This window comes from Nerophis ophidion, linkage group LG17 (assembly GCF_033978795.1).
Source record: "Nerophis ophidion isolate RoL-2023_Sa linkage group LG17, RoL_Noph_v1.0, whole genome shotgun sequence".
Lineage (NCBI taxonomy): Eukaryota > Metazoa > Chordata > Actinopteri > Syngnathiformes > Syngnathidae > Nerophis > Nerophis ophidion.
The window spans coordinates 20,898,339-20,925,450 of NC_084627.1; the positions used below are offsets into that span (position 1 = coordinate 20,898,339).

The 27,112-nt window shown below is 37.7% G+C and overlaps 1 protein-coding gene across 1 annotated transcript in view; it reads right to left on the reverse strand.

The window, feature by feature from the left end:
* Nucleotides 1-5,911: 5,911 nt before the first annotated feature.
* lman1 (lectin, mannose-binding, 1) overlaps nt 5,912-27,112 on the reverse strand; it is a 34,055-nt gene continuing 12,854 nt past the window's right edge. Inside the window, exons 5-13 of the mRNA XM_061876530.1 lie at nt 26,587-26,686; nt 26,391-26,514; nt 23,170-23,228; nt 22,897-23,029; nt 22,442-22,629; nt 18,534-18,610; nt 9,640-9,802; nt 9,433-9,557; nt 5,912-6,417 (exon numbers count right to left, since the gene is read on the reverse strand). Coding sequence (XP_061732514.1) covers nt 6,381-6,417; nt 9,433-9,557; nt 9,640-9,802; nt 18,534-18,610; nt 22,442-22,629; nt 22,897-23,029; nt 23,170-23,228; nt 26,391-26,514; nt 26,587-26,686 — 1,006 coding nt within the window. The 3' untranslated portion in view covers nt 5,912-6,380. The remainder of the gene's footprint in view (nt 6,418-9,432; nt 9,558-9,639; nt 9,803-18,533; nt 18,611-22,441; nt 22,630-22,896; nt 23,030-23,169; nt 23,229-26,390; nt 26,515-26,586; nt 26,687-27,112) is intronic.

Genomic DNA, 27,112 nt, shown 5'->3' on the forward strand with positions numbered 1-27,112 from the left:
CAATTCTGCAAGTAAACAGATGATTCGCAAGTATAAAAACAATTTTTTCGAAGTAAAAAAACATTCGCAAGCAAAAATAACAAATATCTTCAATAATAAAAAACAGTTCGCAATAAAAAAATAACAATGTTCTTGTTATGGCTCAGACTCCTGCCAGCGCCGCTCATCCGTCAGTGCGCACCTCGGGACACGCCCACGGGCGCGCACATCCAGGGACGAGCCGCCCTGCAGCAGCCGCCAGCTGCAATCGTTCACAATCACCACACCTGCCCATAATGAAGGACCTGCCTTCATAAGCCTGGACGACCTGTCATACCGGCGCCGGAGTATAATCAGCTTTACCTTCCCTGTGTTACATCCCTGAGTCAAGCTGTACGTCTTGTGCGTCCGGATCCTCCCTGTCTCCCCCGTGGTTCTTGGTTTTTTGACTGCCTTCCTCGTTCCTCGACTCCTCGCTCGCCCCACAACTATGACACCTCTCTCTCGTCCCCTGATCCTGCCTGCTCCATGGACTTCCTCGTTCCTTCATTCTTGTCAACACTTTGGTAAGACACACTCCAGCTAATCTGCACAGAGTCTTACACCATACACTCTTGAGCTTTTGTCACACTTCATTTCCTTGGTTTATTCATCAGTATTGTTTATTATTATTTTATATATATACATATATATATATAAATATATATATATATATATATATATATATATATATATATATATATATATATATTACATACTTTATATAAAAATTAATCTTTGTGGACATTACTACTACCTGGGTTCCGTTTACCGTCACTCCCTTGCAAAACCATAACAGTTCTTCAGTTAATGAAATGTTCTGCATGTAAAAAATGATTCCAGAGTATAAAATAATTCCTTCAATTGACCTTTTTTTTTTTGAAGAAAAACATTCGCAAGTAAAAACACATTTGTCCAATTAAAAAAATATAATTTGCAAGTAAAAAAAACGATTTCCTCCAAGTAATAGAACAATATGCAAAGAAAAACAAACCTTCTCTTCAATAAAAAGAAACGATTCCCAAGTATCACAACACATTTCAATTAAAAAAACGATTTGCAAGTAAAAAAAAACATATTTCTTCAAGTAAAATAAACAAATTGCAAGTAAAAACAACGCAAAAGTTTAAAAACATGTTTTTATTTGCAAGTAAAAAAAACGATTTGTAAGTATAGAAACACATTTCTTCAACAAAAAACGATTTGCAAGTAAAAACAAATTTTTCTGCAAGTAAAAAAACGATTTTGAGAAGAAAAAAAACAAAAAAAACAACTCAACTATTTTGTGCAATAAAAAAAAACACAAATTTGTCAAAAATTCAAGCAGAAGCTTGTGGATGGCTACCAAAAGCATCTTATTGCAGTGAAACTTGCCAAGGGACATGTAAACAAATATTAACATTGCTGTATGTATACTTTTGACCCAGCACATTTGCTCACATTTTCAGTAGAGCCATAATCAATTCATAAAAGATCCAAACTTCATGAATTATTTTTTGTGACCAACAAGTATGTGCTCCAATCACTATCACAAAAAAATAAGAGATGTAGAAATGATTGGAAACTCAAGACGGCCATGACATTATGTTCTTTACAAGTGTATGTGAACTTTTGACCACAACTGTATGCAATGTTGTAATGGGCACATTAATGTTTTGATTATTTCAAGCATACGTGGAATTTTTTTTTTAAATGCATAAAAATGTTAGCTTTTTTCCTTCATCCCTGATTACTACTCACTGCAGACTTTATCAAAGCCAACAAACATAATAAAACATCACTTACTGTACAATTTCTGCTGGCATTAGGATGCCGACTACTAAGATGTTCATGTATTCCCGTTTAGATGAAGAGTGACTCATAATCTTTGCAAAGAAACAAGATGGGGGGTTGCTTTTCGTGTTATCCTCGTCAATTCCAGGTCCTAAATGGCTGTCAAGTGTCCCAACTTGTCAGATTATATCCTCAGCCATCTACATTCCAGGTGAGATGCATGACTTATGCTCTACAATAAACTTCCAGGGAGCAAGGAAGCGAGGATACAGCAGACGACTCAATGATGTAAACAAGGGGAGACAGGAAGTGATCATGTCACCGCAATAAATAGTTTGTCTGCGTTAGCGCTTATAATCATGACATCACTAATACTTGGTTAATGTTCATGTCACGAAATGTAAACAAGAGTATTCTTGCCGTTTGTTGAATGGTTATTTATCTGATTTTAAGGGCAGAAAAGTGCCTTAGTAAGAAGACATTCGTTTACATTTATTTCAATTTTTACTTCTATATCCCTAAATCACTAGTGTCTCAAAGGGCCGCACAGGCCAAAACGACATCCTCGGCTCAGATCCCACATCAGGGCAAGGAAAAACTCAACCCAATGGGATGACAATGAGAAACATTGGAGAGAACCGCAGATGTGGATCTAACATAATAGAGTTCAGTCCATAGTGGATCTAACATAATAGTGAGAGTCCAGACCATAGTTGATCTAACATAATAGTGAGAGTCCAGTCCATAGTGGATCTAACATAATAGAGTCCAGTCCATAGTGGATCTAACATAATAGAGTTCAGTCCATAGTGGATCTAACATAATAGTGAGAGTCCAGACCATAGTTGATCTAACATAATAGTGAGAGTCCAGTCCATAGTGGATCTAACATAATAGTGTGAGAGTCCAGTCCATAGTGGATCTAACATAATAGTGAGTCTGGTCCATAGTGGATCTAACATAAGAGTGAGAGTCCAGTCCATAGTGGATCTAACATAATAGTGAGTCCAGTCCATAGTGGATCTAACATAGTGTGAGTACAGTCCATTGTGGATCTAACATAATAGAGTTCAGTCCATAGTGGATCTAACATAATAGTGAGAGTCCAGACCATAGTTGATCTAACATAATAGTGAGAGTCCAGTCCATAGTGGATCTAACATAATAGAGTCCAGTCCATAGTGGATCTAACATAATAGTGTTAGAGTCCAGTCCATAGTGGATCTAACATAATAGTGAGAGTCTGGTCCATAGTGGATCTAACATAAGAGTGAGAGTCCAGTCCATAGTGGATCTAACATAATAGTGAGTCCAGTCCATAGTGGATCTAACATAATAGTGAGTCCAGTCCATTGTGGATCTAACATAATAGTGAGTCCAGTCCATAGTGGATCTAATAGTGAGAGTCCAGTCCATAGTGGATCTAACATTAGTGTGAGAGTCCAGTCCATAGTGGATCCAACATAATAGTGATAGTCCAGTCCATAGTGGATCTAACCTAATAGTGACAGTCCAGTCCAATGTGGATCAAACAATAGTGAGAGTCCAGTCCATAGGGGATCTTACACATTAGTGAGGGAGTCCAGTCCATAGTGGATCTAACCAAACAGTGATAGTCCAGTCCATAGTGGATCTAACATAATAGTGAGAGTCCAGTCCATAGTGGATCAAACATATTAGTGATAGTCCAGTCCATAGTGTATCTAACATAATAGTGAGTGTCCAGTCCATAGTGGACCTAACATAATAGTGAGAGTCCAGTCCATAGTGGATCAAACATATTAGTGATAGTCCAGTCCATAGTGGATCTAACATAATAGTAAAAGTCCAGTCCTTAGTGGATCTAACATAATAGTGAGAGTCCAGTCCATAGTGGACCTAACATAATAGTGAGAGTCCAGTCCATAGTGGATCTAACATAATAGTAAAAGTCCAGTCCTTAGTGGGGTCAGCAGGAGACTGGTCAGCAGCGCAGAGATGTCCCCAACTGATGCACGGATGAGTGGTCCTTCTCGGGTCCCGACTTTGAAGAGCGATCGCTTCATCTGTAGTCACCTAATCTGTGCCCCCCCCCCCCCCCACAAGGAGAGGGGGAGGCAGATATTTAATATTTAGAATGCATTAAAAAAAATCCATCCATTGTCATGTCTTTCATAATTAATGTGAACCGAAGGCAACATTCCCAAAAAAAAGTACAGTTCCCATTTAAGGGTGTAAAGTACAGATGTTTATTTAATAAGTGCAGTGAAATAATTATTTTAATTACACTTTTAAACGTGGATTATTTTTATAAATCAGATAGTATTACTTGCTTGCATAAAAAGACCCCAATATTTAGACAAAAATGCAATTTTCATGCAGGAGCGTTTTTATTTATACATATATATTTTTAAAATGTTTTACTTAAAAGGATGTCATTTTAATTCTCAATTCCTTGGATATCTTTTTATAACCCTTTCCTGTTTTATGCAGTCCAATTACCTTACAATTACCGCCCGGAAAAGGGTGGAGTGCCATCTCCGGGTTGGGGAGGAGACCCTGCCCCAAGTGGAGGAGTTCAAGTACCTACGAGTCTTGTTCACGAGTGAGGGAAGAGTGGATCGTGAGATCGACAGGCGGATCGGTGCGGCGTCTTCAGTAATGCGGACGTTGTACCGGTCCGTTGTGGTGAAGAAGGAGCTGAGCCGGAAGGCAAAGCTCTCAATTTACAGGTCGATCTACGTTCCCATCCTCACCTATGGTCATGAGCTTTGGGTCATGACCGAAAGGATAAGATCACGGGTACAAGCGGCCGAAATGAGTTTCCTCCGCCGTGTGGCGGGGCTCTCCCTTAGAGATAGGGTGAGAAGCTCTGCCATCCGGGAGGAGCTCAAAGTAAAGCCGCTGCTCCTTCACATCGAGAGGAGCCAGATGAGGTGGTTCGGGCATCTGGTAAGGATGCCACCCGAACGCCTCCCTAGGGAGGTGTTTAGGGCACGTCCAACCGGTAGGAGGCCACGGGGAAGACCCAGGACACATTGGGAAGACTATGTCTCCCGGCTGGCCTGGGAACGCCTCGGGATCCCCCGGGAAGAGCTAGACGAAGTGGCTGGAGATAGGGAAGTCTGGGCTTCCCTGCTTAGGCTGCTGCCCCCGCGACCCGACCTCGGATAAGCGGAAGATGATGGATGGATGGATGGATGCAATTACCTTACAATTATTTTGCCTTCCCTATGACTCAGAATTCAGAAACATCTGTGCAGCACTGGATGAAAGATGCAATGGTCAGACACACACACACACACACACACACACACACACACACACACACACACACACACACACACACACACACACACACACACACACACATACGTGAGGATTGGAACCTTGATTTGCCATTCAAACCTGTTTTTGTGTCAACTTTTGTGCATGTTATCATTACAAAGTGACTGGGATATGTAAACTTTTGATCACGGTAATTTGGGTACTTTCTTTTGTCATTTTGATTTAAAAAGAGTAAACAGTTGTTTGCCAATAAATAGCTTCACATAACCATTAAGCATGAGTTGGAAGAAAAGTTTTTGTGTTATCATTCATATTCTCTGAAGAATGGCCAAGAAATCACAATTTCTCCCAGGGTATGTAAACTTATGAGCACAACTGCATATGTATAAACATCCATCCATTTTTTACCGCTTGTCCATTTTTGGGGTTACGGTGGGTGCCGAAACCTATCTCACCTGCATTCGGGTGGAAGGCGGCGTACACCCTGGACATGTCGCTACCTTATCGCAGGGCCAACACAAATAGACAGACAACAAACATATAAATGCATATACATATTGTGTCTAAAAATAAAGCTAATATAAATGGTAGATATAACTATAGTAGCAATTATATTTGAATAAACAAAATTAGTAACAGCACATGCTACCTTTCACCCTGAACAAGGTTCGAACCCTGGTCCCCTTGTTACTTACTGAGTTATGCAGCCTCCACCAATAAGCAGGGTTCTGCAATACTGAATGCTTCATTATTTGTGTGATGTTTGGTGGATCAAATGAAAGACTTTGGCGAGCCAGCTATGGCACCACTGGTCTATCCTCTGGTTACGTCTGTTCATGAAAAAAACAATGAGTAGACAGCAGTTTTTGTTATATATTTAAGAGATTTTTTTTCCTCCAGCAGATACGTCAGATTCTGACAACTTTCTTACAAAATCGCACTTTTCGAAAAAAAAAAAAAAAAAAAAAAAGTGAAACAGAGGTTTGTTATTGTTAGCATTGCAGAGTTTTCTTACAAAATTGCACTTTTCAAAAAAAAAAAAAAAAAAATCATTAGCCTTGGAGACAAACAAAAGCAGACTTCATCAAACAAAAATCCAAAATGTGTGACAAAGCGAAAATACTGTCAGGTTTCGTCGCGCTGTTTCCTTCCTTGTAAACAACTTTTACCGCACCAAATTAAGATTATGAAAACAATTTACTAGAACTAAATTTGTCATGATTTTTTTCCACCAGGTATAATAACTTAGAAAAATTAAAAAACAAAAACAATTTGAAGCAAAAACAAAACTACAAAATCCTCCAAAATGGATATTTTAGTCATCAAAAGAACTTCTTGGCAGCTGCTTCCTGTTGGCTTCTGTGCAAAAGAGGAAGAAAGAGACGTTAGCAGCAGAGATGTCCGATAATATCAGACTGCCGATATTGTCGTCTTTAAAATGTAATATCGGAAATTATCGGTTTCAAAAAGTAAAATATGACCTTAGGGGATGGGTGTCAAACTCTGGCTTGGCCCGCCCTGTAATTTCATTTGGCCCTTGAGGCAATATGAAATTAACATTAGAGCTGGCCCGCCGGTATTATACAGCGGCGGTGTCGCTGCAACACCGCATTCATACTCCCGATTTTCCCGGACTCCCAAGTTTCAGTGCCCCTCCCGAAAATCTCCCGGGGCAAATATTCCCCCGATTTCCACCCGGACGATAATATTGGGGGCGTGGCTTAACAGCACTGCCTTTAGCGTCCTCTACAACCTCTCGTCAGGTCCGTTTTTCCTACATAGAAATAGCGTGCCAACCAAGTCACATAATATATGCAGCTTTTACACACACACAAGTGAATGCAAGGCATACTTGTTCAACAGCCATACAGGTCACACTGAGGGTGGCCGTATAAACAACTTTAACACTGTTACAAATATGCACCACACGGTGAACCCACACCAAACAAGAATGACAAACACATTTCGGGAGAACCTCCGCACCGTAACACAATACCCCCCACCCCCCGAACCCCAAGCAATAATTAATGTTTTACTCATACACTTTCTCTTGCTACTTGAATTCAAGGCCTGAATGTTTGATTTATTCATTATTGCTATTTTATTAGCAAATTTATCATTAGCCTGTGGAAAATGTTTATTTTGATATTTACCTCAGAGGGCTGCAAATACAAAAGAGGCATTACATTTTTATTTTTATTTTATTTGATATGCCATTGATATTTTTTTATTATTTTTATTATTATTTAAAACTCGATTTTACATGTCACTATAAAGTTATATAAGCCTTGCTTGTTCAATATTCAAAATAAAACTTGTTTGGGTCCCTATTAAAAGGTTAATTTGTTCAACCTTGGCCCGTGGCTTTGTTCAGTTTTAAATTTTGGCCCACTCTGTATTTGAGTTTGACACCCCTGCCGTAGGGAGAAGAACAGAGCGCCAATAAACCTTAAAGGCACTGCCTTTGGGTGCCGGCACAATCAGCTTTTCTGTCACTCACTCACACACTCACACACACACACACGGACATGATCTATGTGTCTCATTTATATGTGTCTGTGTTGCTAGTGCATCAGAGAATGACAAAGGCATACTTGGTCAACAGCCATACAGGTCACACAGAGGGTGGCCGTATAAACAACTTTAACACTGTTACAAATATGCGCCACACTGTGAACCCACACCAAACAGAAATGACAAACACATTTCGGGAGAACATCTGCACCGTAACAGAACAAATACCCAGAACCCCTTGCAGCACGAATCTTTCGGGACTCTACAATTTAGACCCCCGCTACCCCATATCACCCCCCACCTCAACCCCGCCCACCCCAACCTCCTCATGTGCCAAATTCCAAGCTGCAGTTTTGAGGCATGTTAAAAAAAAATAATACACTTTGTGACTTCAATAATAAATATGGCAGTGCCATGTTGGCACTTTTTTCCATAACTTGAGTTGATTTATTTCAAAAAACCTTGTTACATTGTTTAATGCAGGCGTCGCCAACCTTTTTGAAACCAAGAGCTACTTCTTGGGTACTGATTATTGCGAAGGGCTACCAGTTTGATACACACTTAAATAAATTGCCAGAAATAACCAATTTGCTCAGTTAACGTTTAAAGATTAAATTTATATATATACATATACATATATATAAAAATGGGTATTTCTGTCTGTCATTCCGTCGTACATTTTTTTTTCTTTTATGTAAGGTTTTTTGTAGAGAATAAATGATGAAAAAAACACTTAATTGAACGGTTTAAAAGGGGAGAAAACAGGAAAAAAATGAAAATTACATTTTGAAACATAGTTTATTTTCAAATTCGACTCTTTAGAATTCAAAATTCAACCGAAAAAAAGAAGAGAAAAACTAGCTAATTCGAATCTTTTTGAAAAAATTAAAAACAGAATTTATGGAACATCATGAGTAATTTTTCCTGATTAAGATTCATTTCAGAATTTTGATGACATGTTTTAAATAGGTTAGAATCCAATCTGCATTTTGTTAGAATATATAACCAATTGGATCAAGCTATATTTCTAACAAAGACAAATCATTATTTCTTCTAGATTTTCCAGAACATTTTTAAAAGAAATTCAGAAGACTTTGAAATAAGATTGAAATTTGATTCTACAGATTTTCTAGATTTGCCAGAATAATTTTGAATTTTAATCATAATAAGTGTGAAGAAATATTTCACAAATATTCTTCGTAAAAAAAACAGAAGCTAAAATGAAGAATTAAGTTAAAATGTATTTATTATTCTTTACAAAAAAAAAATACTTGAACATTGATTTAAATTTTCAGGAAAGAAGAAGAAGGAATTTAAAAGGTAAAAAGGTATATGTGGTTAAAAATTCTAAAATCATTTTTAAAGTTGTATTTTTTTCTCAAAAATTGTCTGTCTGAAAGTTATAAGAAGCAAAGTAAAAAAAAAAAAGAATTTATTTAAACAAGTTTAGACCTAGTCTTTAAAATATTTTCTTGGATTTTAGAATTTTTTGGGAGTTTTGTCTCTCTTAGAATTAAAAATGTTGAGCAGAGCGAGACCAGCGTGCTAGTAAATAAATAAAATTTAAAAAATAGAGGCAGCTCACTGGTAAGTGCTGCTATTTGAGCCATTTTTAGAACAGGCCAGCGGGCGACTCATCTGGTCCTTACGGGTCCTTACATTGGTGACCCCTGGTTTAATGCATCCAGCGTGGCATCACATCAAAATTAGGCATAATAATGTGTTAATTCCACGACTGTTATATCGGTTGATATCAGAATCGGTAATTAAGAGTTGGACAATATCGGCAGAAAAGCCATTATCGGACATCTCTAGTTAGCAGCTCATGTCAAAGTGTAATAAAAATGGAGTCTCCCTCACTTGTACATGATGTAGCACAGGAAGAGAACCGACTGCGCCACGATGAAGATGATAAAATGGACGGTGGACAAGCAGGAAGGCATTGCAGGAAACTCAGGGCACTTTATGGCCTTCTCCGCCACGTTCTAGAATGGTCCACACATGATAAAACTGGTATCTTACTACCTGTAAAAAAAAAAACAACAAAAAAGAGTTCTGCCATCCAACCTGAGCGCCGCGCTGCACCAGGTGCTCCAAGTCCCGCCGCACCGAGTGCAGGTGCTCCTTGATGTCGTTGAAATGTTGAATGTTCTCGTACGTCGTGCCGCCCGCCGTGCCCACCTGTTGCTGGGAGGAGCCCATTTGCTTCAGCGACTCGTAGAAAGAGTTTCTGCACAGATCGTCAAAAAAAAAAGCACAAATAAACTTTAAACAAGAAGAGGAGATCGCCTTTTTCGACCACTTTTTTTTTTTCCCCCCTCCAGGGCTACAAATTGTCCCCCAGTGTAATCTTTTAATCCCCATTCACCAGAGGCTCTGTCTTGCCAAACTTCAATAAACAGAAAATTACCATCTGATAAAAGAGGTCATGATTGCCAAATTAATCCCTTATAAAAACATGTTCCGACATCAGATTACACGAGCTGAAGAGGTTAAGGAAACAGACCGCCGACGCTAAAGTAGCTGCGAGGCTAAAGGCAGGAATTAGCATTGCTGGGACAGAGCGCTCCCCGTGTTTGAGGGGAGAACTTCAAAAAAATGTGTCACAGTTAAGAACTCGATACTAAAGGCCTACTGAAATGAGATTTTCTTATTTAAACGGGGATAGCAGGTCCATTCTATGTGTCATACTTGATCATTTCGCGATATTGCCATATTTTTGCTGAAAGGATTTAGTAGAGAACATCCACGATAAAGTTTGCCACTTTTGGTTGCTAACAGAAATGCCCTGCCTTTACCGGAAGTAGCAGACGATGACGTCACATGTTGATGGCTCTTCACATATTCACATTGTTTTTAATGGGAGCCTCCAACAAAAAGTGCTTTTCGGACCGAGAAAACGACAATTTCCCCATTATTTGAGCGATGATGAAAGATTCGTGTTTGAGGATATTGATAGCGACGGACTAGAAAAAAACAAAAAACAAAAAACAAGGCGATTGCATTGGGACGGATTCAGATGTTTTTAGACACATTTACTAGGATAATTATGGGAAATCTCTTATCTTTCTATTGTGTTGCTAGTGTTTTAGTGAGTTTAATAGTACCTGATAGTCAGAGGTGTGTCTCCACGGGTGTCTTAAAGCCAGTGTCTCAGGGAAGTCGACGGCAGTTTTATGGACGGCGCAAGCTTAGCTGATCTCCGGTAAGAAGCGACTTTTTACCACAATTTTCTCAACAAAACCTACTGGTTGACATCCGGTCGGGATCCATGTTCGCTTGACCGCTGTGATCCATAGTAAAGTTTCACCTCCGGGAATTTTAAACATGGAATCACCGTGTGTTTGTGTGGCTAAAGGCTAAAGCTTCCCAACTCCATCTTTCTACTTTGACTTCTCCATTATTAATTGAACAAATTGCAAAATATTCAGCAACACAGATGTCCAGAATACTGTGTAATTATGCCGTTAAAGCAGACGACTTTTAGCTGTGTGTGTGTGCAGCGCTCATATTTCCTAACAGCCCGTGACGTCACGCGTACACGTCATCATTACACGACGTTTTCAAGAAAAAACTCCCGGGAAATTTAAAATTGCAATTTAGTAAACTAAAAAGGCCGTATTGGCATGTGTTGCAATGTTAATATTTCATCATTGATGTATAAACTATCAGACTGCGTGGTGGGTAGTAGTGGGTTTCAGTAGGCCTTTAAATCTGTGGTCTTGAATAAAACATTAACATTTGACTCAGTTATCTTTAACTTGTTTTATTTCAGTCTCATTTTTTTTTGCATGGAATTTGCATTCGAGTAAGAAAGGACTTTGTGGATTTTTGTATTTGTTTAATTGAAGGACAATGTACATTATGAAGATGGCTGCACCAGATTTAGCACTATGCTAATTTCTATCTGTAGTCCTTTTATGGTGCATCTAACACAGTGTTTTTCAACCTTTTTAGACCCAAAAATGCGGAGGCACACTGCCAGCAGAAATTATTCAAAAACGAAACTCTGTTGACCTTAAAAATTACTTTAAACCGTATCCAAACATGCATCACTATAGCTCTTGTCTCAAAGTATAGGTGTAATGTCACCACCTGTCACATCACGCCCTCACCAATTTTGACTTTTTTTGCTGTTTTCTTGTGTGTAGTGTTTTAGTTCTTGTCTTGCGCTCCTATTTTGGTGTTTTTTCTCTTATTTTGGTATTTTTCTGTAGCAGTTTCATGTCTTCCTTTGAGCGATAATTCCCTCATCTACTTTGTTTCCGAAATCAAGAATATTTCAGTTGTTATAATCCTTTTGTTGATTGTCATTTCATGTTCGGATGTACATTGTCTTTGCTCCACAGTAAGTCTTTGCTGTCGTCCAGCATTCTGTTTTTGTTTACTTTGTAGCCAGTTCATTTATAGTTTCGTTCTGCATAGTCTTTCCTAAGCTTCAATGACTTTTCCAAGGGGCACTCAACTTTTGTTTATTTTTGGTTTAACCATTAGACACCTTTTTACCTTCACACTGCCTCCCGCTGTTTCCCACATCTACAAAGCAAATAGCTATACCGGCTGCCACTACTGATATGGAAGAGTATTACACGGTTAGTCTGCCAAGCTCTAGACAGCACAGACACTCAACAACAACACATCATTTGCAGACTATAATTACTAGTTTGCAAAAAAATATTTTTAATACAAAATGTGAAATTAGCTCATCTCCCACGATACACCAGACTGTATCTCACGGCACACTGGTTGAAAAACACTGATCTAACATACGCAATAAAATGACACAGAATTGAAAATACACAATATAAAAATGACATAATGATAAACATTTTAAAATGCAAGTACAACACATGGAGGGTTGTATGAATTACAAATCAGTAGGCAGTCAAGTCACAATATAGTCTGTATTTTCCTTTTTGCATGGAGGCAGTTAGTATTACAGCAAAAATACACTTTCATTTGAAATGTTGCTTTTCATTCACAACAAAGAACACGTCTCTTTTTTTAATGCATTGTAAATAATAAAAGAAATGTGATGAAAAGTCAGCTTGCAATGAGGCCTAATGGAGCCGCTTTATTCTGCCTATACGTCCCTTAAAAATATCCAAACACATCCATTAAAAGTTTTATATTCATGATATAAGTATATATGTAATATATTAAGTAACGGGTACATTTATAATAACATTTGATATTTACGTATTTTGATTAGAGATGTCTGATAATGGCTTTTTTGCCGATATCCGATATTCTGATATTGTCCAACTCTTAATAACTGATTCCAATATTAACCTATACCGATATATACAGTGGTGGAATTAACACATTATTATGCCTAATTTTGTTGTGATGCACCGCTGGATGCATTTAACAATGTAACAAGGTTTTCCAAAATAAATCAACTCAAGTTATGGAAAAAAAGTGCCAACATGGCACCTGCCATATTTATTATCTAAGTCACAAAGTGCGTTATTTTTTTTTTAACATGCCTCAGAGCAGCAGCTTGGAATATGGGACATGAGGGGGTTGAGGTGGGGGTATCGGGTAGCGAGCGTGTATATTGTAGCGTCCCGAAAGAGTTAGTGCTGCAAGGGACTCTGGGTATTTATTCTATTGTGTTACGGTGCGGATTTTCTCCCGAAATGTGTTTGTCATTCTGGTTTGGTGTGGGTTCACAGTGTGGCGCATATTTGTAGCAGTGTTAAAGTTGTTTATACGGCCACCCTCAGTGTGACCTGTATATCTGTTGACCAAATATGCCTTGCATTCACTTGTGTGTGTGAAAAGCCGCAGATATTATGTGACTCGCGCTGTGTACTTCCCCCTACATCCGTGTATCATTCCGTACAGCAGCGTTTTAAAAAGTCATCAATTTTACTTTATGAAACCGATACCGATAATTTCCGATATTACATTTTAAAGCATTTACCGGCCTAATTTTGATCATTCGCGGCACATTAATTTTAATAACGCTTTTTTTCCCCAACAACATCACTGATTATAACTCATTGCAGACTTTATAAGAGCCAACAAACATAATAAAAAACATTACTTACTGTACAATGTCTGCTGTCATTAGAATGCCGACTGATAGAATCTTGTTATATCCTGTTTGAAAGAGAAACGACTCATACTCTTTTGCGAAAAGGGGGTCAGAAGCGTGGTGGTGAAACTAAGTGTCTTGTCGGGTCTAAATTGGCTGTCAAAGTGTACGAATGTTATATCCTGTTTGAAAGAGAAACGACTCAGTCTTTTGCGAAAAGGGGGTCAGAAGCGTGGTGGTGAAACTAAGCGTCTTTTTGGGTCTTTCTCGTCGGGTCTAAATTGGCTGTCAAAGTGTACCAACTTGTCGGAATGCATCCTCATCCCTCTACTATCAAGGTGAGAGGCATGATTTATGATCGACAAAAAATCTACATAATTACGCTAGTGATCAAAGAGCCTCTATAAATAGTCTGTCTGCGTTAGCGATTATAATAACAATATCACTAATACTTGGTCAATATTCAAGTCAGGAAATGTGAATGGAGTATTGTTGGTGCTTTTTGAATGTTTTTTCTTGGCTCCATTGTAAGCGTTTTTTATGTTTGTTTACGAATTCAAAATCATTAAAAATAAATATATTTGTTGTCTTGTCTCATAATTATTGTAAACGAGAGGCAAAATTCCACCCGAGAAGTGCAGTTCCCCTTTATTAACTGGTGGGAAGAGAATATGCATTAATTACATGAGGTAAATGCATCACGCCTATAGTTTGTGTATTTGTGAGCAAATGTATTGCATGGTTTTGTTTAGTGGATTATGTTCTGTTATGCAAGGTGGCTATTATTAATAACTGGCGAGAGAATCCTACACATCGATTGTATGACACATATTTGCATGGATGCATGTGCTATTGAAGGGTTTTGACTTTGTGGAATATTTAAATGAATTGTATTTATTTCTATTATGCAAGGTGGTGGTTATTAATAATAACTGGTGTTGATAACTAATCGCATTACCTGCATGACTCCACAATATTGCGGGCGTGCTTTTGCTCCTGCATGAGCGAGTGATCGTATTGTGCGCTTTGACTTTGTAGAATATTTGGAGGTGGCTGTTATTGAGAATGTGCCAAAGAAGCGTTTGCTTATCAAGAGATTAGATTTGTAAAATAAATATTGCCACACCTGGCCAACAAAGATGATTCTGATAATTCATAAAAAAATATTTTAAAATGGACGAAGAGGTAGAGAAGTCTGGGCTTCTCTGCTGAGGCTGCTGCCCCCGCAACCCCACCTCAGATAAGTGGAAGAATGATGGATGTAAATTAAAACAATAAATAGCATTTCAATGTTATACTACAATATTATTGTTTGTTATGATTGTTTTTAGGATTATTATTATTTGTAAAATGTTCATAATTATAATAAAATGAAAGGAGTTATTATTGTACTTAGCAATTATATTGTGCTTCTTCAAAAGTGAGTGTATCGCCTAGTTTTGATTTAGTGTTTTTTTTCAAGTCATTCTTTTTTTTTGTCATTAATAACTGGCGGGAGGCGCTTACACATTAACTGTACGCATGTGCTCGATAATGAGCATAGCTATTGAGGGGTTTTGACTTTGTGAATTTTTTCCGTTCATTTTTTTATTTATTTATAGCATGCAAGGTGGTGGTTATTAATACTCACTGATGTTGATAACCAGCAAAAGGAACAGTCGCATTAATAGCAACGATGGAAGCGTGGCATTTGCTCCTTCTGGAATGAGCGAGGGTGACGGCTTGCTTTAATTCTATAGATTGTTTTGAGGTTACTAAGAATTTGCAGAAGTGGTTACTAAGAATTTGCAGAAGCGTTTGCTTGTATATTTAGGATTAATATGTTTTTTTTTTTTTTTATTATTTTCATAATTTTATTTAGCTGTTATGACAATGACAATAAATAGATTATATTCATCCCAATCATAATAATACAGGACATTTTAATTCATTGAAAAAGGTAATAAGTGTACTTAAAAGTGAGCATTTTCCTGTTAAATAAATCAAAATAAAAACAAAAATAAAATAAAATATTGTTGCAGACCCATTTGAAAACTATTGACTGGAAATAATGACAATTAATTTTTCTAATCTCGTTTACTTTAATTTATTGGAAAAACGATATAATGGAGCTTGTGAGTGAGCGTTTAATCCTTTATTTTTATCAGCATATAACAGTCCAATAAAAGACTTGCCCACACAAATTTCTAAAGAAAATGAAATTTCTTCAAGTTGATTACTGTCTGGGAGTAAGCAATAACTTTCTCTTATCATCTTAGACAACGTTTAAGACGATTAGGGAAGAGGAAAAAAGGGACAAATGAAAGGAACTCCAGCGGTGCTAAGAAGGAGGGTGGGGATCGTGACAAGACGTGATTTGGAGGGAAATCATGTTTTGGTCGTGTATGACAGATGTATTTAAAGACGCCTAAGCTGATTCGCCACTAAAATGAAGGGGCCTTTTCTTTGCTGGGGCCACACGGCCAAGCGGGGGCGGCGACAAATAACCAAAATTTAATTTGTTTCCCTCCAAAAAAAAATCTCCCTTGAGAAAGTAAGTGAGCGTTTAATAATAATAATAATAATCTTCATCTCGTACAAGTGACCCATTTATGAGCGCAGAAGACGACGGGTCAAAATAATCCAGCAAGTCCGAGATCACGCGCTGACATTAGCACATTACAGGCTTTAGGGGCCTTTTACTGCCATCAATCAAATGAGCGACACGCCACTTGGACGCTGCGACCTCCACGTGACAGCCGTAGTCCTCACTTTAGGGTAAGAGTTGGGGGTCACCAATATAATAAAGAAAATCATCAGTATGCATCTTGGATTTAGGCCACGCAGACAGCTTGCTTCTTTTATGATACATGACAGATTAATGTTATATAAATTCAAATCTTTAATATCTTGTCATTCTGATTAATTTTTCAGGCAGATGGCGCGCCCCAATTAACACACAATCAAACGGCTACGGATGCAAAGCGAGACATCATTTATTAATAACTGATGTGCTTTTCTTTGTTTGGGAAAAATGTAATAAAACGAACAGAAAAAAAGTTGCCACTTTAAGAAATTAAGAAAAAGTTATTAGTATTTTTTGGGGCAAAATAGCAGTAATGTGACAAAAGTGTTACAAGTTCAAAGAAGACTGTCGCACTATTGCAATAAAAATGGTGTAAAAAGATAGTAAAACACACAATGATGTGAAGGTACAAGACTTGTAATATTAGACAATCGACTTAATTCGAAGAGGATAAAATTGTAATAGTACCATAAAAATGTTGGTCTTTTATTTTTACTTAAAAGAAAAATCTTATTAAGTTACATACTGGTAAATAAAACTGTAATTATCTTACTATAAATTGTAAAATGATATTATTTATTATATATACACACACACATATACATACATACCGTATTTTTCGGACTATAAATCGCAGTTTTTTTCATAGTTTGGCCGGGGGTGCGACTTATACTCAGGAGCGACTTATGTGTGAAATTATTAACACATTACTGTAAAATATCAAATAATATTATTTAGCTCATTCACGTAAGAGACTAATCGTATAAGATTTCATGGGATTTATCGATTAGGAGTGACAGATTGTTTGGTAAACTTATAGCATGTTTTATATGTTATAGTTATTTGAATGACTCTTACCATAATATGTTACGTTAACATACCAGGCACCTTCTCAGTTGGTTATTTATGAGTCATATAACGTACACTTTTTCAGCCTGTTGTTCACTATTCTTTATTTATTTTAAATTGCCTTTCAAATGTCTCTTCTTGGTGTTGGGTTTTATCAAATAAATTTCCCCCAAAAATACGACTTATACTCCAGTGCGACTTATATGTCTTTTTCCTTCTTTATTATGCATTTTCGGCAGGTGTGACTTATACTCTGAAAAATACGGTACATGGGGACTTTTGTCAAAGATAAAATCAATTAGTCATGTTTACATTGATTTTAAAGGGAACACTAATTCATACAAACTTTTCGGTTTGCGAACCATGTTCAAGAACCAATTAAGTCTGTAAATCGAGGCTCCACTGTATTGGCTGGCTGGCAACAAGCGTGCTAATTGTTAGCTGGCAACTAGGGCTGCTAATATCTAAATGCTGTTTGCGTGGAGGCAACTAGCGCTCGAATGGCTTGCAGGCAACTACCATGCTAATAGTACCCAGATTAACAATATTAATCCATCAATTTTCTACCACTTGTCCCTCTCGGATTTGCGGGGTGTACTGGAGCCTATCTCAGCTGCATTTGGGTGGAAGGCAAGGTACACTATGGACAAGTCGCCACCTCATCGCAGGGCCATCACAGATGGACAAGCAATATTAAAATGAAAAATTCCAAGATTTCGGTGCCCAATGTGCTGTTTTTAACACTCACTGGCACAAATGGACGTTGTACATTACATGTATAAGGTATTTTTTGTGTAAAAGCCATATTATTACAGGAAAAAAATCAAAGATTAAAAGAAAAAAGTATTGAGTAATGAGAAAAGTCTTAAATGATAAAGAAAGTAAAGGTCATTTGTTTTATTATCAGCAAATCCAGTTCTCATCTGTAAAATCACACGGCTATAAAAGCCTCTTTTTTGTGATCAGACTAAGTCACTCTAATGCAAATAAATCACTTTTTTTTAAAAGTATGAGACATTTGTAGTATAAGAAGCTTAGAGAAGAGTACTAGTGCACGTATCATGCCTTGTATATGTACCTTGAAAAACAGACTTACTTTCTCGTCTATCTCATGTAAGCATGATCTTCTCGCTGCAAGAGATTATCAGCCTGTCAGGCACCTGAGATGTTGCAGCCTGAGATTAAATATGATTTCAGAGGTTTAACCGCTAGGCTTTTTTTGTGTGTGTGCCTTGTTTGTGTTTGCAGTTTTGGTTTTCTGGATGTTAAAAACAAGAGACTCACCTAAACTCATTTAGGTTCCTGAGAAGATCCTGTTGGGAGGAGACCACAGTGGAAAGCTGCTGGGTGGCTAAATCCACCTAAAAGAACAAAAAAACAACACGGTGTGAGGGTTGAACGGAAAATAAGGTTATAGACTCAGTCAACAACAATTCTTTCCAAATATAACATTGATGAGAGGAAACTAGGACATTTATTTATGAGAACAAACATGTAATGTGAGCCGATATTTGTTTTTTTTAAGTAACACAAAAATTGTAATGTTACATGTATGACATGAGGTTTTAATTTTACAAAACACATTTTTAAGTCTAAATTTGAAAAAAAAAGTTGATCGTAGCAGTAGTATTTCGTACAGTAGTAGTAGTAGTAGTAATTTATTTCAAACAGTCTTACAAATTTACACCAGAATCCATAATTTGTTTACAGTTCAACATGTCTAAAAAGGAGAAGGAAGAAGCAGAGCTTATTTACCCCTACCTAGGGTTTTCCTGATACCAGTATTTTGGTACCGTTACCAAAATGTATATTTATACTTTTCAAAGTAAAAGGGGACCACAAAAAATGTCATTATTGGATACATTATTAAGGTACATTACAGACATTGCTTATTGAACTCAAAGTACAATTTTAGAAGATTAGAATGAAAAGGCAATACACAAATTGGGCTTTTCTTATCGCACTCAAAGAATAATTTTTCATACTACATATAGCCTGCCAAAATTTAGGATTAGGTTTAAAATAAAATAAAAAGATTTATTGACATTGTATTAAAGGCTTCATGATTTATGGTTGCCAAATTTGATCTGTGCTTTACAACAAATACATTCATTAGTAAACACTGAGGACAATACTATAAGTAAAACTAGTCGGATTAGACATGGAGCAGGTAAAACACACATTGGTAAAGAAAAAAACCCAAATTGGAGGAATTTTTACAAGATTGTCATTTCACTTGCATTATTTTACACTATGTGGACGGTTTTAACTCAGCTAATAATTGGCAACTAGCCACCGAGTTGTGTGTGCGTCTATGTATCTAAATGGGAATAAAAAGTGAGCTAGTTAACTACATGACCTGTCACTCTTTAAACTCCTTGTGCAGTTCTGGATGCTTGTCATTGAAATATCTACCTTAGTTTGAAGAAATAAGGTAAATATTGATACTTTAACGTCATCTTTAGCGTGGCATGTTTCAAAGCAGAGCTTGCAGCGTGGCGCTTCTGTGTTATTAAAGCTTCACCTATATCGTTAGTTTTGAAGCCAACATACTGCTTCACGCATCGTCTTTACTAATCAGTGGAATTGCTGTTTTGTACAAGTTTTCCTGTCCATTCTGTTTTTGCTTGTATGTGCACTGTGTGTGCGTGCTGACAGACAAGATCATGCGACTCGGCTCTGTGGTCACCACCGCACGGCAGCACAGCATGAGGATGAAAAAAAACAACTGTATTTTTTAATGGCAGTATAGTACCGTTTTCAATTCGTTAGTACCGCGATACTTTGTTGGTACCGGTATACCATACAACCCTACTTCTACCCATTCTTCATATCACAGTAATTAATAATACATTTCTTCACATCCTGAGCCCAAAAAAACACGGCTCACAAAAAGGCTGTGGACATCAAGCGTCCAGAAAATTATTTTACAATTACAATGAGTCCATCCATCCATCCATTTTCTACCGCTTATTCCCTTTCGGGGTCGCTGGTTCCTATCTCAGCTACAATCGGGCGGAAGGCGGGGTACACCCTGGACAAGTCGCCACCTCATCGCAGGGCCAACACAGATAGACAGACAACATTTACACTCACATTCACACACTAGGGCCAATTTAGTGTTGCCAATCAACCTATCCCCAGGTGCATGTCTTTGGAAGTGGGAGGAAGCCGGAGTACCCGGAGGGAACCCACGCATTCACGGGGAGAACATGCAAACTCCACACAGAAAGATCCCGAGCCTGGATTTGAACCCAGGACTGCAGGACCTTCGTATTGTGAGGCAGACGCACTAACCCCTCCGCCACCGTGAAGCCCATTACAATGAGTCAGTCACCATAATCTTGTAATTTTACTGCATTTTTGTAATTATATTGTATTTTTGACACAAAAATAATGATTACAATGAGTCAGTCATTATTTTTGTGTCAAAAATACAATATAATTACAAAAATGCAGTAAAATTACAAGATTATGGTTGTATTATTACATGAAAATAGTCGTATTGTGACGAGCACAAGTTTGCAATATTTAGACGAAAACATCGTTAAAAAAATAAAAGTATTGGTTAAAACATTTTTTTCCCATAAAAAGAAGTGCAATATCGTGAAGTCTAACAAATCAATGAATAAGAATACAATTACAGTATCACAAAAATAAAGTCGTAATTTTTAGAGACATTTTTCCAGAGTAATGTGTTGCCAGAATGAAGATTTAATTTTGTAAAACAGTAAAAAATGTCATTCTTTATTTTACAAAACTAACCCTAGTATTTAGCAATGTTTGGACACATGACACAAGGAGTAAACAGACTACCAATCATTTTCAATATACATTACAGTCCCGGATCAGTCCTGCCATCAATAGGGACCTAACACTTGGATGTAGGGTCATTACACACTTATTTACTGTAATCACAGTGAGCAGAACAGGTGGTTGTCAGACTTGACTGACGTCTAGCCAAAACTGGACTTGCAGTGGTCATGTTTAGATCTTGATAACATATAGTGGGGATTTTCTGGCTGTTTCCATGTGACTTTCAGAGTTGTATTATTTTGTCTAAGCTCTATCCCGAGGGTCAGCAACCCGTGGCTCTTGAGCCGCATGTGGCTCTTTAGCACCGGCCTAGTGGCTCCCTGGAACTTTTTCAAAAATGGAAAATTATGGGGGGAAAATATATTTGTTGTTTTCTTTCTTTCTTTTGTTTATTTCAAACATGAACACGCTTACAGCATAATACATCGCAGAATTTCATATCATTTCACTTAACAGCATGTCCGAAAAGGAGTAGGAAGAAGCAAAGCTAATAATGTTTCTGGAGGACACACATAACACAAACCTTCCTAATTGTTTGAAAGCCCACTGTTTAATATGTTTGTGTTTATGCTTCACTGATGACAATATTTGGCCAGCGCCGTTTTGTCCTACTAATTTTGGCGGTCCTTGAACTCACTGTAGTTGGCTTACGTGTAAAACTTTCATCCGTCTCTGCCACAAAAAGATGTTTTATGTCACTCCTTTGTCTCATTTTGTCCACCAAACGTTTCATGCTGTATGTGAATGCACAAAGGTGAGCTTTGTTGATGTTATTGATTTCGTGGAGTGCTAATAATCCATTCTAACGTGCTATTTAGGTAGGCTGTGTGTACATATTGAATCATTATGCCTCATGTGTAGGTATATTTGAGTTCATTTAATTTCCTTTACTTTTGTCCTCTGTGTATTTAATTCATATTTGCGTGTCTCATGACACATTGTCTGTATGTGATATTGGCTGCACTTCTGATTGTGTGCCATGTTGTTCCAGACTACAGCAAACGTTACCATTTTGTTCCAGACCACAGCAAACGTTACCCAGCTTGCAAAGATTGTAATAAGTCCATTAGAAGAAGACAGCCTGTCCTTTCCTTTAACTTGAGCGCACACATCTATACATTTGGCAGTTTTAAGCCAGTAATGTCCAGGAGTTATCTAACCCTCTGAGACACTTAATGTGTTGCCTTCATTATAACACTTACATACGGCTTTTAACTTTTTGCGGATCCAGACAGATTTATTTTTTTGTCTTTTTGGTCCAATATGGCTCTTTCAACATGTTGGGTTGCCAACCCCTACTCTATCCTTAGCAAATGTGATAGATAGATAGAAATCCATCCGATCACACAAGAAGTTTGCATTGTAAAGACGCTCACCCCGCCTGATCCGATGTTCGATCCCTTTTTGGAGATTTCCTCGGTGATAACAGACACGTAGCGTCGCTGCTCGTCTAGTATCATAGCGAGCTGCCTGTTGAGCTGCTTGATCTCCAGGTGGATACGGTTCTGGCCTTCAAACACCTGGCGGATCTCTCGGTCGTTGACGCTCTCATACAAGTCGTCGACTGTGGACGATACACAGTAATATAAAAAAAAAAATACACATTTCAAATATCCTCCTAAGAACCAGCGTCTTGTGCAGTAGACATTTGTGTTGTTTTTTTCGTTTCTTACTCAAGACACATTTTTAAAAACTAAAATAAATGTCCACTGCTGGTTATAATAGGGATATTGTATTAAATAACACAAATGTTATGTCTCTTGGTAATAATAAATATTTAATGTGCATACATCTAATCTAATCTAACTGTGCCTTTTGTTCGAATACTAACTTGCTTCTCCTTGGATGTCAGGGTGCTCTTTCTGGAACTCCTCTTTCTTTTTGTCTAGCTCTTGCTGAAAGTTGTGGAATTCCTCCTGGTACTTGTCCTTCTCTTCTTTAGGAATCTCAGTCTCAGGTTGGGGCTTCAAGTGGGGGAGAGACAAAAAAATATACAATACAAACACTTTTAGTGAATTCAATAGAGGCTTTGAACAATTCATGCGCGCACACTAAAGTGTGTACACACTGGACTGGCAATGGTGTTCTAAGGAATGGCAGTTACCGGCGTATGGCCTGGTTCTGTGAGTCTGAACAACAAGAAGGACAAGACGTCGTGGTCATCTGGTGAGGAAAGAACAGAAATATGTTGTTTATTGTTTGTATCAAACAAGATGTTGTCTAGATTAGAGATTCACTGTTTGGTAGCAATTAGTCAATGACTTTGCTGCCGAAACGGGCTGCTGTAGGGGGCCAAAGCAAATCATTTTGTCAAATGTTTTTTTTTTATACTACAAACATTAACTAGTAATGTGTGGAGAACATTAAACATTTTTTAGCAAATCTAATAAAGCTGTAATTTTGCAAGAAAATGTTTAAAATAGAATTATTGTAAACAACAAAAAAAGTTGAAACGTTACTGTTTCGACGCAAACATTTTTAAATGCAAAATCTACCCAAAAAATATTCCAGTATATTTTGTAGAAAGTTTGACATTGTAAAAAAAAATACCAAATTTAGCAAACTAAAATATAACAATATAGCTTCACGGTGGCAGAGGGGTTAGTGCGTCTGCCTCACAATACGAGGTCCTGCAGTCCTGGGTTCAAATCCAGGCTCGGGATCTTTCTGTGTGGAGTTTGCATGTTCTCCCCGTGAATGCGTGGGTTCCCTCCGGGTACTCCGGCTTCCTCCCATTTCCAAAGGACATGCACCTGGGGATAGGTTGATTGGCAACACCAAATTGGCTCTAGTGTGTGAATGTGAATGTTGTCTATCTGTGTTGGCCCTGCGATGAGGTGGCGACTTGTCCAGGGTGTACCCCGCCTTCCGCCCGATTGTAGCTGAGATAGGCGCCAGCGCCCCCCGCGACCCCGAAAGGGAATAAGCGGTAGAAAATGGATGGATGGATGGATGGATAAAATATAACAATAATATTACAAGAAAATAACCTTGGAATGTTTTGAAAAAAGTCATAATACTGCAAGAGAATATAATACAGTAGAAAATTATTCAAGAAAAAGTTAAAGGTTAGAAGAAAAACTGTCAAAAATGTTGTAATATAAAGTATATTTTCAATAAAAATGGGTGAATGATGAGAAATAATTAGAAATGGAATAAAAGGGGGTTTTGTTATAACAAAACAGTCTTACTAATACTAAAAATGTAAAATGTTATAAGAATTCAAAGAGAAAAAACTTAGTGCAGTGGGAAAAATGTATTTGATCCCTTTACGTTATACTTTATTATTATATATTATGATTATTAAATTATATTATGTTAGATAATGATTTAAATTACGGGCAAATTTGTCCAATGATGTATTGCATAAATAAAGAATGTTTGTATTAAATTCAAGGGTCAAAGATTTTTAAACTTTTATTTTATTAGATATTTTTGTAAGAAAACAACTGCTAAATGAAAATAGTGGACTATTGTGATAAACGGTATTCTGGAGCTGTTAAAAAGATACCAAACTGAACAGAAAACTGTGTCACAAAACTGAAATATTTGCATTTTGTGAACCATTGCACCTTTAAGAAAGCGAGAGTAAAATACAATTATCAAATAAAGAGTGAAGTCAGGATATTAAAAAGTCGTAATATCAAGGAAACAAAGTCCTAACATGAGAAAAATGTTTTTGGACTGCCTGACTCATGTTGACATTAAAGTAAAAAAAAAAAAAAAAAAGTTTAAGTACCAATGATTGTCACACACATACTACATGTGGCAAAATTATTCTCTGCATTTGACCCATCACCCTTGATCACCCCCTGGGAGGTGAGGGGAGCAGTGGATAGCAGCAGCGGTGCGCCCGGGAATCATTTTTGGTGATTTAACCCCCAATTCCAACCCTTGATGCTGAGTGCCAAGCAGGGAGGTAACGGGTCCCATTGTTATACTCTTTGGTATGACTCGGCCGGGGTTTGAAACCACGACCTACCGATCTCAGGGTAGCACACACAAAAAAACACCAATGTAAACCATTTCATCGCATTGTGCTCCCAAAATAAATCCATCCAAAGTTGATTACAATAGACTAAAATGTTCGCGTATCTATATAGCATGTTTGAAATAAACTTAAACCGTAACCATAACCAAATGGACTGTGATTGTCAAAGTGATTGACACAGTAGTAGCACTCTGTGTGCTGTACAGCGCTGTGTGTCCTCCTACTTCTCCGTCATGCACATATGGGAGCAGGGATCCAGTTGCTCACAACACGAAATAAACAAAGTCTTAGTTGGAGGAAATGGTCAGAAAAAGACAACATTTTTTTCACCACCTTAAAACTTGAGACAAACTGCACTGCAAGCTTGTAACTAGAAGGGTTAATTAGTTTCGGTTTATTTTGAACATGCAATACAATTACAAAAGAGAGAATATGTACATGTGCTAGCGGGGTGTATAATGTAGCCTGGAAGAGTCAGGGTTGCATGGGATTCTGGGTATTAATTCTGTTGTGTTTATGTTGTGGTACAGTGCGGATGTTTTCCCGAAATGTGTTTGTCATTCTTGTTTAGTGTGGGTTCACAGTGTGGCGCATATTAGTAAGAGTGTTTAAGTTGTTTATATCACAACCCTCAGTGTAACCTGTATGGCTGTTGAACAAGCATGCCTTGCAATCGCTTGAGGATTGTATTATAGGTTTCACACAATACGTGACCGGCCGGCACGCACTTAGTGTTGTGTAACAGCGGCCACAACTACATGTATTAGAAAATGTTATGGGCATTTCCATCACGGCCCGGCCTCAATGTTGCTGACTGAGTGAAAATCGCAGTACGCATACTTCAGACAATTTTAAGGAAAGACATTGAGGTCAGAAATCCCCCGGTAATTTCGGGAAGGCTGACAAGTTAACAGCTGACCCACACCAGAGTGACCAAAGAGCTGCATACGGCTCCGGAGCCGTGGGTTGCCGAACCGTGATATGTATGAATGCGCATGTGTATCTTGTTTGTGTGTTAATAATGAAATTGTGATATTTGAGAAATGTCATACTGCTGCTACATTTTTTCTGCGCTACAAAAACTTTTCTGTGCTATTATTTTTTTATTTATTTAGTAGCACCTGTTTTACAAGTGAAAAAGCTAAGCGTACAGCTCTGGGTTCCACAGTAATACAATAAAAAGTCATAATGTTACAAGAATAGACTTGAGATGAAAATGTAATAAGACAAGAATAGATTCATGTTTTTCATCGAGAAGTAGTCATAATATCAAAATAAAAATGTTGTTCATGTACCGTAATTTCCTTTCTTGAAGTTTTACCTTTGAGTCCTACCTGCTAAACTTCCGGTGGCCGCCGAGATGCCGAAGAATCCCTCATCGGGTATGATCATGTTGTCCACTTTGGTGCAGAACTCATAGTCCTCTTTGTCTGGAGTGAAACCGTTGTTGATCATAACCTGTAAAAGCCAAGAGGGCTGAGTGGCTGCTGATAACAGGAAGAGGAACAATCATGCATGTCGCTACGTTACCGTCAAGGTCTTCTTGTAGTATGTAATTTTGGCTCGAACGGGATACGGCTTGTTGCGGAAGTCTCGTAAACACGTCCCGAGGGCTTGTGTACTGCCATCACTGCCAACACAATTTATTGTGTTACCGCTTTGGAATCAGAGTGCCTATGACAATATTTTGCCAACATTAACGTCACAATAAAAAAACGGCTACGATAATGTATGAGACAGTGTTTACACAACCAAGGTCTTATGGTAAGAATCTACGTGTAAATTGAGCACATTAGGACTGCACCAATACACTTTAAAACCTTGCTGCAAACTCATCTATTTTCATTGGCATTCGACAAAGAATAAGAAAGCATGTTGTTTTTTTGTATCTTGTTTTGCTTGAACAGTTTTTCTCTTAACATTGCTTTTAATTTATCACTGTATATTGTATTATCCACTGTTTTTTTCTTGCCTAGTCTTATGTGCTCTGTGCAACACTTCAATCAATCTAGAATGTTTTAATGTGATGTACAAATAAAGTTTGACTTGACGCGAC